General features: G+C 34.4%; 1 protein-coding gene across 6 annotated transcripts in view; it reads right to left on the bottom strand.

Moving 5' to 3' along the window:
- Nucleotides 1-14,672, bottom strand: part of LOC119633814 (slowpoke-binding protein) — a 106,901-nt gene that overhangs the window by 53,773 nt on the left and 38,456 nt on the right. For all 6 annotated transcript variants that reach the window (XM_038027573.1, XM_038027576.1, XM_038027575.1 and 3 more), the window contains 2 exons: nt 4,996-5,082; nt 241-317 (listed from right to left, as the gene is read on the bottom strand). In XM_038027573.1, the coding sequence (XP_037883501.1) occupies nt 241-246 (6 nt within the window). In that variant the 5' untranslated portion in view covers nt 247-317; nt 4,996-5,082. The remainder of the gene's footprint in view (nt 1-240; nt 318-4,995; nt 5,083-14,672) is intronic.

The raw sequence follows: 14,672 nt of genomic DNA on the forward strand, positions 1-14,672 counted from the left end.
AAAATTTCATGAAATTATCAATAAGAGAAGAATACCGTGAGATCTACTTATTTAATAAGATTTCATTAAAATGTATGTAGATTTCGTTAGGAAACAATCGAATATTTTTAACGCAGGTGTCCTTTAACTCATATGTTTCTCTTTTTTCGGTACTGCATTAAAAGAGTAATATTTTTGTAATATTTATTTTATATTTTATTTACATTTTATTTTATATTATTAATTATAATGCTAAATTACCTGCATTTTCGTAACCAATAAGATAAGGCGGCAATAACCACTAATGTTATGGCTCCCAAGGCACACCAGAAAGTATTCTGTGAAATATCATACAAACATAAACACAGTAAATATTAGAGAAATAATATCGAATCTATTGCTTAGAATTAATAAAGACATAAATCAAGTTGTACTATTTTATACAATGCTCTGCGGTGCTGCATTCTTTATACTACTTTCGCCATTCTCTCGGGAAATTGTCAAAGGGAATATACGTCACGTTCAAATTAACGAAAAGAAAAACTGTCGATTCATTGATTTGCGATTTGTTTTCTCTTTATTTTATAGAAACTGTAGTAGTCCGTCTCAAAGAACATGGTGAAGAAGGTAAAATGAAATGTGTATTCAAAAATTCAAATTCAACTCAATGCGGGAAAAAGTTGGATAAAGGCCACCAATAGAAAAGTAATATATTTGAAATTGATAAAACAAAGTTTTATCTTCAGGTTTAAGCTTAATCCCTTCGTAAATGTAAAGCATACATAAAAGGAGAGGGATGAATACGTTTGTGCTCATACACAGTAGGTAGTAGTAAAAATGCTCATTATTTTAAAATTGCTTGCTGTAAAAGATATACTTGTAGCTTATATATTGGTGTTTGTACGATATACATGGTCTTGTATGATATATATATTGTTGACAAACTCTCGTTCACTGTATAGCAAGGTGTAAAGAGATGAATGTCAACAAGCAGCATTTACAGCACTACGTGTTAATCTGTTTTCAACTGGAAGAAATGTAGCTTAGGCTACGGAAATGATTAAGCTGTCTCAGGGTGAAAATGCAGTAAGCTATGAAACAATTGAGGAGTTCTTTGCAAGATTTTTTGTTCAGCTCCACAAAATATATTGGACTGAGAAATTCAAAGTTTACTACACGAAAGTCCCTACCACAAACTCAAAGAAAACTTACTACGTAGCTAGGAATAAGTCAGCAAGCAATTTCATTTTGGTTGCATATAGTGGAGAAAATGCAAAAGGCAGCAAAATCGGCATGTCATAACCTAATCGAAACAAACAAATATCGTAGATTTGAGATCTACAACAGAAGCCACCAAGGAAGGAATCTTCAACTTGGGATAGGAACTTTGGGCAATTGCGCTGTATTCTCCAGAACTGGCTCCTTATGATTACCACTGATTCAGATCAATGCGGTCATAATTAGCAGAGCAATGGTTAACAAAAATTGCAAGACTATCACGGAATTCTCACCTCATACTTAGTAAAAGGCAAAAGATCATGAACAGCGATCGTAAATATTTCAAAATAGAGATATGTTTTTAATAGATTTGAATTTTTTACTAATTTTAAATTAAACAAAGGGCGGATTTCCCCTGTAACACGGATCTGTGAAAAATATCAGACAATTGTTTATGAAAACTTTTCGATTTAATTAATACCTTCGCAGAAATAAAGAGCTTCACTATTAGCCGTGCTTAAGTATATTCATTTCGTCAAAACGTTTGCAACGCCCGGACGGAAGCAACAGAGACGCCGCAAGGTATATATATACATTTGTTTGCCTGTATGGCTCTGTAATCTGTTATTCTCCTGACCGCAAAAAATGCAACTATGGCTCCAAATTTGGCAGAAACGTTCGAAGTTCTTGCACTCTGACCGTTATCGAAAGTTGGCCAAGTCAGTCGAAGGACACACTCACAGCGCTGCGTAAACTGAGAACAGCTCTCTTCTTCAAAAGGAGTGAAAAGATGGTTTTTCGATCATTACTCATATACTATAGCATATGAATATGGGCGATGCTGTAGCACCTGTACAAAAATGCAATGTTATAGTGTATAAAAATTTAATTTTTTTTTCAATACCTTTATAACGCGCAGAAACAAGATTAAAAAATCTCGGAAAATTAATAAATTCTTGATCAGTCTCAAATATTGAATACACGTAAGCATGTCCGCCTGTTCGTCTGCCCAACTGTGTGTTAAAGATTCTACCGTTCCCGAAAATGAAGATATCGGGTACAAATTTGCAAAAGAATTTGGAAGTGACTTAAAGTTTCTCAAGGACACGTTTACAACGCCCGCATGCCTATGCGGCAAAAATTTTTGTATTGAAAATAGAAAAACTCAGTCGCGCCCACTCCACATTATAGATCATGACAATTTAGTTCTTTTACTTTTTTTGTCTTTTTTAGGATAACGGTGATGGGTATGAAAGATTCGGTCATGACCGGATTGTTTTTTTCTTCTTTTTTGTACCTATTTTTGGAGAACTCCCTTAATTAGCCCATTAGCATTTGGAGATATCTTTACCAGATCAAAACTTATAGACGAGAATATGCTAAGTATTGTCGGTATTTTCTCGAGCTTGTGTTAATTCCTTATCTATTGCAGGCGTGCATGTGGGCAACTATTTATTAGCTCGAATGTGCCAAAGTACAACATATTGTTTCCAGTTTTTTTGACTGCGGCAATCTGACAATAACAATGAGGGAAAGTGATCCATTTGACCCAATAAGTGTAGACAAAACGTAGGTGAGTCTAGCGTTGAAACCGATTTTCACCATTGCTATATGTATAATTGCCAAAGCCTAATGTTTTTTCCAGCTCTTGCCTACCCAAAGTTCAAATCACCGCCTACTCTTACTAGGTGGAAAAAAGTGTTCGCATAGGAAATGTAGATTAACGGAATACAGTTGATTAAAATGTCTTTCTTTCACGGAAAAGTCAAGTTTGCTGGATCACGCTAATTCTTTAAGTCAATTCAAGCAAACCTGTTCGTATGTTTGCTGAAAATGATTCGTAAGTCATTCAGGGAAATGTATCTTATTTTCCGCAATTCTAACATATTGTTATAAAATTCGCTTTTCTGCGATACAGTCCATATTACTAGATCGTGGATATTTTGATCAAGAGAAATGCATTTCAACTTTCAAGTTCTTTTATTTACAATTATATTTCTTTAAATGTAGGATTATTCAGATTTTATATTGTTGGCAGTACTTTCAACTGCTCAACTTAAGTATTCATTTTCCACTAACTCTTCCTCCCACAAATATTCTATTTATATACTTTTTTACCATCATATTACTAGTGCCAAATTTTACGATTTTTAATTCGTTAACCTGGTACTCGTTTTCCTCGGCCGGCAGCTGCACGCTGCGAATGTGTATTTAACTTTTCCCTCTTTAGGGATTTTATTGCTTAGCTGGAATGAACAGGTTTTGGGATTTCCGTAACAGTATTATATCTGGTTTGCATTTTTATCTTTTCAAAGCAAAAGCTTTTAAATAGGAGGAGAGAACTGTCTTTTTCACTTCTTGGAACTGCGGAAGTCAGCAATGCTTGGACACCTTTGATTCGTACATCTGGGTGCAACAAATCGAAAGGAAAAATTAATTTCTTGCAGTTGTGTTTGTAGTAAAATAAATCCATTTTTATTTTATATAGCCTTGTTAACTGCCTTTGGTTTTATCATATGTATATATATATATATTATGTTCGTCGTGTAAGTTGTCTCAAGCATGTATGTCATGTAAACTGATTCATTGTGGTCACTTGATCGGAACGTATGAGTGACGTTAATTTGAAGAGTTGACTTTGTGTTTGCCAATTAAAAACTTTTCAAAGTTTAAAAATTTTTGCGAAGAAAAAAGAAAAAGAGGACGGATTCAATTTTTAAATATGTATGAGAAGAAGAAAATTCTCATTTTCAGCAAATTGTCCATTATAAAGCATAATTTGTCGAAGGCTTCTCTCTTGTACGTACATTGTCACATTATTTGTTACGTTAAATAAACAATTGTTAACGATCATCAGCAACAGTGTATGGCATGTTGATTGCTTTCTTTGATGTCGCTGTTGTCGCCGTTGTCGTTGTTGGCGTTGCTTTTGTTTTTTTGTTTTCATTTCTTTAAATATTTATTTAAATGAAATTGATACAAACAGCTCAAGGAAATGGAGAGGAAAAAAGAAAGAGCGAGCCTGTTGTCTTTGATTACACTCCATAACACACTAGCGTTGGAAATGAAAATGAATGCTCGCTTATACTCATTGTACATAACATATGATGCAAGCTTAAGTATAAGCAATATTTGGGTCAATATGAGTGAAGAAATTTTTACAAAAAAAAAAAAAAAAAAAAAAGAAGAAAACAATACTTTTTTCCAACAATTGTAAAACAATAAAATTCTATTGTTGTTTGTTAACAAACACTTACATACCGACATGTGTTACTTAGGTTTCTCTATGCTACTGATTATACACATATAAGCATATAAACAATTTTGATTTACTGTTTCTTCTGGATAGATAACGTACGGTTGCCAATTGAGCATATATAAGTAAGTAAGTAAGTAAGTAAGCATGTGCATGGTCCTTTATGCGTACGATGTTTCGTAGTGAACGTAGGCGTCAGAGGGTGAAAATTTGTAATCAAAACTCATATTGTTATGTTTGGAAACGTGCCAATGAAAATATTGTCTTAAATACTTTCATTCAAATAAAAAAAAAAAAAAAAAAAAAATAGTAGTAAGAAGAGAGTGAACGCTATGCAAATATAGTTTTAAATCACATTTAAATTCCACTGATGCTGCTGATAATATTATCATTTTTGCCTGTTCTTCTTGCCAAAGGATTTATTAAAACCTACGAAAACAAAAAAGCATTTTCATGATATGTGGATTAAATGAACAAAACTTACAATTTATGCTAAATTTATTAAAAAAAAAAAAAAAATGAAAATAAAAAACGCTACTTACAATAAATAAATGTGCTTCGTTTGTTTGCTTTCCTAGATCCACTTGCATTTCTCCGCTTGGCTACTTTCAGATTACAGATCACAACATCTGAAATTGGATACAAATAAATTCATAAATTTTTGTTGTTTTGTTGTTAAAGCGAAAAAAGATTTTTGATTGTTCAAAATGAAGCAAGCTACAAACCCCTTTGAGCAAAGATTAAGGGAACACTACGTCTCCCATAGATTAGATAATTTAAAAAATATTAAGCCCAACAAGAGAGGTAATGTAAATTCACTTGAGACCTGCTCGCTACATCTGTCTAAAGACGAGAAATGCTTGGTTAACATTAGAAATTTTTTATTGAATTTCAAAGTATTGCTGTCCCTGATCATCGATTCACTTCTACTTGAAAACTAATTATCAAAGCATTCTTTCATTAACAGTTAGATGTCTTCTCTCATACGGCAAATGCGAGCACATGAAAACGCGTCTTCCAAAAATCATAGATGATGGTATTGTAAATTTCCTTCTGCAATTTTCTCTTTAACTTTTCTTCCAATGTATGTTTGAAGTTTCAACTGAAGCAGCATACTTTGCCGCTCGATCAGCCTGCTCATTTCCCAATAAACCGATGTGACTTGGTACCCATAACATTTTAATTTTTCCGTCGGGTGTAATAGTTATATTCCTTAATTTGTTGATGGAAATTTTTTAAGGGAATGTTCAATTCCTTTGCGGCGGCCCCGGGGCTATTATGCCTTACGGTTGTCTATTATTTAGTGAATTGTGAAATAACCACTCACTTGAAAAGGTTTAGGAGCTACTGAGGATAATGACAATTGTTTTCAATATTTTATTTTTCTTATGTGTTTTTTGTTTTTTTGATTTTTTTTATTATATTTACAGAAAACGAAAGCAAACATCGTATCTGCGACAATCAGCACGGCAAGACCACAGAAAACACACGAGTTAAACACACAATAACACCGAAAACAATCAAAAAATCGCAGACGAAAAACAAAACACGCACTACTCAGAACACAAGTCGATGTCGATTTATAGATATTGTGTTAATTTTTCTCTTTAAATGCCTATTTCAAGTGAAGAGATTATCAAAATACATGCAAACACGTAATATTTCTACTTCTCATTGTTTAAGTTTACACGCTTGCTGCATTGTTTTACATATTTGTGTCTTTAATAAGATTTCGCCTTCAAACCTAAATTGCAAAGCTTTTTTGCATTTATAAATGTTCACACAGTACAAGATACACAAGTTTTTTTAACAAAACTTTCTAATGTTCACCAATGATTTCAATGCGAAAGATGGCGGTAACTAAGACACGCAGGTAGCACATGTGCCAGGTGTAGATAATTTGTATGTTAATTTTTTTGGAAATGAAAACTAACTAAAAAATATAAGCGCTTACTTAGGCAAGAAGCACTTAAAACTTTTCCATTAACATCATTATTGTTGGTGTTTCCTTGATCAAATGACTTTTTCCACTTGCTTTATATGCAAATGACTTTATTTCATATGAAATTAAAGAAAAAAATTAATAAATAAAAATTTTGTATTCTAGCATAAGTGATTCTAAATTCCGAAATTTCAAGTCTATAACATAGCGCTTACGCTCTTCCTATCCCTTGTGTAAGAAATCAACTTTGACGGTTGTTTTAAAATTTCTTAATATTAATGCACAGGTCTATTTGTTGTAAAAGTCCTAGGTGTTTAGTTATATTAATGATGATCGTCGTTTTATTTCTTAATTTATTTCCAAAAGATATCATTTTGAGCTAATATATGAGTAATAGAGAACGTGTTCTTCCTTAGCGGATAAACATCGCAACTTCCTTTTATCTCGTCTTCTTCTTATCGAAGGCATCAGCTGATAGAGGTGCCAGCGGCACTTAATATTGTTGTCGGTTTCTTACTAAAATCACAGTGCTAGTGACAAATTTTTGAGCGACAACTTTCGTTAATGCATTGAATAAGTAGTTCTGCAAGTCTCTATGCCTATCTAGCCGTGGGTTTTGGTAAGCCTACTGGCCATATGTATATCTACACAGACTGTCACAGAATGTCAGGCTTACAGGTCTAGTGAACAATTCTGTGCATAGGTAAGCTTCGGTCCAATAGTTCTTTTGGGATCTTTTAAGGAGGGAATAGCTCTTATTTTAGGAGAATGGAAAAAGGTATTTAGTCAAAAAGTTGGCCATCCGTAACTATACATTTTTCCAACTTTTTGTCAGAATATGAATTCAGTACGAAACACGTTTGCTTTTTAAGGTTGTTCACAATGGGACCCAATTTTGTTTATCATCGAATGTGAGCGCTGCCCAAGCAGATAATAAGTTGAAGTAACTGATAATCAAAAGGAGGAATGTCCGATAAAATCAGCAAAGATGTGAGCATATTTCAGCTAAGTGCTGACACGGTTTTCTTAGCAGGTTTTGAAATATGAACTCAAGCAATGTCATGCTGAAAAATTTCCTCATATTAGCTTCTGGCAGTTTAAAGCCATCTTTTGTCTGATACTCGGCTCGATGTGGTCATCATTTATTATTGGTTTTCCCCCGCAGCGATGGTTTCACAGATCACATTAAAACCCACGTTTCTGGTTCCGCCAAACATAGAGCATTGGCTTTTCTCAGAAGCGATTTGGTTCTTTTTTTTTTTTTAATTTTTCGCCACCCGTGACGACGCAATGGAAAGGAGAAGTCGAAACTGTATTACAGTCATAAGTTTTCCTCCCTCAGGTTGGCTCTTACTCAGCTCGTTTCTTGACTTTTCAACCTTTCCCACGGCGTTAACACTCTCTTATTCACTCTCGCACTCACTCTGTCAGGTCCTGCTTGGTTATTGTGCCGTTATTGATTGCATTTTCTTCCTACTCAAAGTTTTCAAATCAATTTATAATCGCCAACAAACTTTCTTCATCACTTCACAATCCCAATTTTTGAAACGCTGACGTGGTGTGAAGTATACAATGGCTGACGTTGCTATACCACAGGTTTAACTCTTTTTTTCTTTTGATTAAATAAAGAACACTATGCCACAAGCGCTCGTTATTATACGCGAATCAGCTAATTTCCAGGTGATTTTGAAGCTTCATAACAGTGAAACAAACTGTTATAATTACCTTTCATCAAAAATGCTCGCAGACGTCATTTAGCAAAATAAGTGTGCATTGTTTTACACTCGATTAGAATCAGAGTTAATATAGAACTTGAGTGAAATTCGGTTAGTTCTGCTTTAATGTAAAATGTGTTATCAGGCGCTGGAATCAGACGAACGGAGGCCCACTGTAACAGCCTCAAAAAGGGTACTTGTGACAATTTATTTGATATGGAAGAAAAAATAAAAGAAAAGTAATTTTTGCAAAGATTAATAAGAATATATTTAAGTTTTTAAAAAAATTGTTCTTTGAAGATATTAAAGATGGCAGCAACGAAGACATTCTCACGAGATATCTTTAAGTTAGAAGGATCTGCCGCCAGCGGTGTAAGTGGTGCAAATGCGAATCAATATATAAAATGGTTTAATATGCCGTGTAAAGCTACAGCGGATGATTTTCAAATTACTGATTATTGCGTGATTTTCAAGTATTCGAATGAGGAAGTTCAATTTTTAACCAAGAAAGGCCAATTTCTTGTTCATTTTGAAAGAATTGTCAAGAACTAATAGCCATATCTTTGTACTTTTTGGTATTAGTTAAAACGAGTTTATTATCCAATAGCGCTTATAGCGCTGACTGAGAAAAAAAGGGGTCTTAATTGTATATCCACGGACTTGTCTCTTTTTTTTTTTTTTAAATCAATAAATGATTGTAATCGTCGGTTAAAGGGGCAATATTTCGTTTGTATATTTTTTTAATAATAAAAACAAAATACTATTTATTAAATTTTGTATAACCATTGATTTATTTGGTAAAAATATAAACTACAGCAATCTTGGGGCATACACAAGGAATTAGTTTTCCTAATTGTCCTTACTATCATTCTAAATTTGTTAGGACAATAAAAAATTCTGCTCAATGATCCTCAGTAAGCTTCTACTTTGCCATAATGTGCTTTTACGTTACCACATTTTGAAAATTGCGAAAACTTGATTCAATGCATATATAATTTCAATCTAAGATAAAGTTGCATCACTTCCAAAATAAACATACTCACAAGTATTAGGGAATTTCATTTTTTTTTTTAACTATGACTTTTTTACAGAACGGGGTGAACGGGGTCTCTCTGTCTGCTAATAATATTACTTCTTTATTAAATAAAAATAGCGGGGCACCTCTGTCTAACGGACGGATACGCTTGCCACAACAAAAATGAGTACGTAGGTATTTTCTCGTTATATATGCATTCTTTGTTTTTTTTTTCTTCTTTTCGTAATGCCATGGGCTAGTTCGAGCCATCACGAAGGGTAAGCTCTACCCATAACTATCGTTGTCTTCATTTTTTCAAAAGAGGACTTGCCCCACTATCAAAATGTGCGGCTCAAATAATATATAAGCCTTCTCGAGAACCTCTTCTTTATTATTTTTCCTTCTTAGTTGACAATTCTGAGACTTTAGAAATCACCCAGCGTTTTCAAATATTCTTCCTCTCTCCTTTCTTGAAAATTTCTTGCTAGATGCCGCTGTTGGTTTATTCAAAAAAATAAAAGCGACAGTAGAATATAAAAAACATCATATTCAACACCGAAAACTTTTTTTCGAAGTTTTAATTTCTTGACAGAAGCCAAGGGTAGCTTCCCAATCGTTTTAAGTCTCATTTCTACTCAATGATCAAATCAATGGAGCTGCGTTAACTTTTTTTGGTTTGCAGTCCCTTTTCATTGCGCATAGACGCTATCTAAAGAAGTTAGAGGAGTAAGAAATCAAGAGGTAACACATTGGGTTGGAGCATTCCAACAAGGATTCATTTGATCGAGGCAGGCTTTTTGGCGCTTTCTGTGGAAAAGCGCGAAATTTCAAACAAAATATTTTTTTCAATTAAATAATTTTTTTCACATATTTGCGAAGATTCAAGGCAGTGAAGGAAAACGTTTTTTTTTTTTTTGATAAACTTACAATGTTGGTACCTCCTGAAAGGGAGATAACAATTTCGTTGACAGTTGTAGGTCTCGCAAGTATTCGTGCTGCTGTAAATAATAAGAAAAGCTTCGAAATTTTTTGATTGACTGTAATTAACATATTTTGCACCCCTTGTCAAATGATTTACTGCCTCTCACATTACAGGCCTCATGTAATGATGTAAAAAAATTAAAACAACGGAATCAAAACGTAAAAACTTTCCATATTCAAAATCCCTGCAATTAAAAAAACAACAAATATCCTTCATTTTAACAAGTTTTAATTTTTTTGATAATCACACCATAGGGGTATGGAAGAATACTATTGTGAACATTCAGCAAGGATGTTTGATGAAATTAAATGTAAACGAGACGAGATACTTTCTGAACCAATCAGACAATAAATGAAAAGTGAAGCAGACTTTTAATATATTGCCACCAGCAACGTACGTTCGATTGATCGAAAGCATTTTATAGGCAAAGTGTGAAGTAGACGTTGCATGTGAACTATATTTTTATACCCACCACCTTAGGTTGGGGGGAGTATTCATTTCGTCAAAGCGCTATCAACGCTCAGAAGGCGACTTCAGGGACTCCACAAAACATATATAGTCTTGATCAGCATCGAATTTTAAATCGATTTAAGCATGTCTGTTTGTCCGTCTGTGTAATGTTTGTTCTAGACATCCTCGTGGAAGCTATCCACTTCAAATATGACACAAACATTGGAAGTTCTTGCACGCAGATAGACATGTCCACAGTAGTACGGAAAGTGAGGGCACTTCCGTGTTTCAGAAAGAATAGAAAACTGCTGCTTCTATGGGAGATGCTGTAATACGTTTCGAAAGACGGAAAAAATCGGCCACGTCTCAATCCACAATCAATTTTATAGTGTGCTCGAAGTTCATCCTTTTTCCAACATCTCTATAACGCACAGAAGCAAGCTTCAAGAACCCCATAAAGTAAATAAATTCTTGGGCAGATTCAATGTCGAAAAACCGTTCGTTCATCTGTCCGTGTACGCAACGGCGTTGTAGTCGCGATAAACATTCTCCCGTTCGCAAAAATGAAAACATCGCTTACAAACTTGCAAAAGAATTTGAAAATCACCCAAAGTTTTCGGACAATTCAGCTGCAATACACCCACACGTTTATATAATAAAAACTGTGAGCTCTTCTGCTCTCCGTATTTTTATGCTTGTTACTCATAATGTACAACAAACACACCACATAGATTTTCACCTTTAGTCCTAAAAAAAAAAGCCATCCACGCCAACCCAATACGAAAATTTAGTTCTTTTCCTTTTTTTTAGAATCACTGTAATGAGTATAAAAGATTCGGCCACACCTTACTTGTTGTATGTGAAAGGTGGTTATTATGTTTTATCAGCCCTGTCTGTGGGTCGCGAATAACGATATATAATATCGTATTATTTACGAAGTTCATGATTCAAGGGATGAGAACAATTACATAATCCATAACGGATTCCCTGTCATTCGACCTAAATTTAATATATATTTTTTATTTTTAAGGTGTATAAACTACGCCATTTGTGGCACAAAGATACATAAAGTTTTCGAGGATCAAAGTAGCAAGACTCATTTTAGTTGTACACTTAGATGTAAGCGTTTCATTCATATTTAGTTTAAGCTATTTCTACGTATATATTAAGGCATTGTAGAGACAGAGTTGTCTATGTTGACATCGCAATAGAAACCCGGTTGGAATTTGGTAGAGTTCTCACATTTGAAATATGTCAGCTGATCAGTTAACCGATTGGCAATTAGCCAATTTGGTTTTCAACAGAGGCACACATGAGAAGAAGATAGATATCCTCATGCTTCTCGATCGAATTTTAGTTACAATTCCGTAGGAAATGTGACCAACACTTTAGAAAATCAGTAGGTAGGGTACAACGTCCCGATAATCTGAAATACACTTCGACAAGCCGATTATGGTTATTGTCATTTAGGTATTAATTTAGATAGTAAGCACACCACTAGGGAAACATTGGTATAAAAATATATAAAAGTAAATTATTGAATGAAAGGAACTGACTTGTCCAAACGTGAGGTGATAAGAAAACTTAGCATGTCCCCCTTGCACAGCAACCGACCGCCACGTAGCAAGGCAGTCATTTCATATCGTATATTTTCCGAACGAGTGGAACAACCGTTGAGACCAGCCGAAGCGGTATCGTAAATTAACAGAATCCTTCCGATAGCTTATACGGATGTATGCAACAGCCAGAAGGATATTATACGAATCGATTTGCGCTTGTCTATCCGTTCACCTGTCTTGTTTCCTTGTGTTCAATCTACAGACCGCAAAGTTTTGAGTTTAGTTTTTTGTGTCAAGGACGGACGTTATTGACACGGGTTCGGATTCGAGCACTTCCTACGCAATACAATTGTTTTGAAAAGTCCTTGCTTGAATAACTGTAGGGTGGTGAAGGGTATTCAATGATACACCGCGGCTTACTAAAGTATTTTTACTTGTTTTTATTTCTTTAGTTTTTGTCGCTCACCACGCAAGGAATTTTATGTTATGACATGGAATAATTTATATTTCCAGGCACACACATGTCAACGATATCTAGATATATTAAAAGTATTTCGCGCGTATTCCCAGTTAAACAATGCAACTTTGTGATGAACTTTAACTTTACTGGGTTGACTAAATACGCGGTTTATTTAAATTTTTGCAATTTTCTCCCTTACATTATTGTAAAGTTTGCTTTATTTGACCCCACGGGTTCGTTATTGCATGTATCGAAACCTTTATTTCACTTTTCTCTTTTGCTATTTTTGTTAATTATTAAGCAAAATATTCTGCTTCAGAGTAAAGTTTGTCTTATATGAATGAATTTGTTCAGCAGCATAGAAGTATTAGGTCATATTGGAAATTCTCCGCTGTTTTTTCGTGGTTTCGAACTACGCTTTGTAGCCTCTCTTTTCAAATGATGTATAAAATTTCATCCACGTTTTCAGTGACTGCGAAGTGCATCTTTGACATCGAAATTTCCGGAACGGAATCGAGCAAACCACTCATATATGTCCTTCGTTCACTCACAGCATTTTCACCGTGCATTTCACCATTTTGGGCTTTGCGGCGGTTTTACCCTTTTTATACGAGCAAAGAATTAGAAAACTATCTTCACACAAAATGTAAGTTGACCTGTCACCTTTCAAGCTCATGTTCACTTGCGACGATCAGATGAGTGTCGCCCGACGTATAGGCATCACCACAATTCCGTGGAAAAAAACGCGGAGACTTTTTAATATGACCTTTTATTTACGCATAATTGCTAATTTTTTTTTTTTTTTGCCTACTTTCAAAAGGTTGACATGCCCCTTTCGCAATATACAAAGTTAAACAGAGACCTTTTTAATCGTACATTTTCTTGGTTAGTGTTAGCCCTCAACGGTTGTTCGACTTATCGCGGTCATAACAATTGCTTTAATCCGCTGATTTTAAAGTTTACCTTCACTTTAACTTGAAAGACCAAAACGAAAAACGGGCGTCACACAATCGCGAACGTACCTATCATAAAACTGAAAGTATGAAAATGTCAAAAGTTTGCTATAAATAGCCGGATGCGTGCATAGAAAATATTTTTCGTACGAATCAATAAATCGTCTTCATCGCTAAGCATGTATAGGGTAACAGAAAAGTTCATAGTGTTTTTTCATTAAAATGCATACATGTCTGTCTGTCTGTTTACTCAATTAAATTTGCGGTATTTTGATCGATAATCTTTTGTCTTTTTCCTGGTAAGAGCATTTTTGGACAACTTGTACGATTTCTTGACGAAACACTAGTCAAAGTGGTTTTCACTGATCTCTTTTTGAGTCTACTCAATATTCGACGAGATTATTAAGCATATATTTAGATATTAACCCAGTAAACCTCTACAGTGGGCCACGGGTCACTATTAATTACCCTATACTATGGCACAGTTACTCGGGTGGCGGACAGACACGTTCAAACGGATTCAGAAAGTGATTCTGGGTTGAACAATATATCCCTGCGCCACAACCGGTGTAGGATATAAAAAAGATTATTTTTGAAAAAAACTGATATTTCGCGAGGTATGTTCAATAGAATGGAGTGTGTGGTATATAGCATAATTGGCACTTGAGTATAAGGCTTGAGTTTGCAAAACGCAAGTGAAACGTGTAATGTCTTTTAGATGCATTGATTTTTGTGCTGTAGGCGAGTCTTCAATATTTGATAAAACAAGTAAGAAAGCTATATTCGGCAACAGCCGAATCTCGCATTCTACTCTCCAAGTTCTTTTATTTATTTGATAGTCACATCGCTTGTATTATTAAGAAAAGAGTAATCGTGGTGTCTACCATATTCATTTTAGAATTAACCCATTTTTATGCAGATAATATGTCTTCGTTTGATAAATGTACAAAATAGTTTCAAACACACAGACGGACAAACTTTTACACTGATCAGGAAAAAACATATACTTTATAGGATGTCTGAAGCTTCCTTTTGGGTGTTACATACGTTATAGAAAATACCCTCTTTTTACAGTGATGGGTATAAAAAGGTTCACTTATCGGGACTTTTTATGATACTATTAGGCCTAGAATATAATTAGTA

Source organism: Glossina fuscipes, unplaced genomic scaffold (genome assembly GCF_014805625.2).
Source record: "Glossina fuscipes isolate IAEA_lab_2018 unplaced genomic scaffold, Yale_Gfus_2 2, whole genome shotgun sequence".
Classification (NCBI taxonomy): Eukaryota; Metazoa; Arthropoda; class Insecta; order Diptera; family Glossinidae; genus Glossina; species Glossina fuscipes.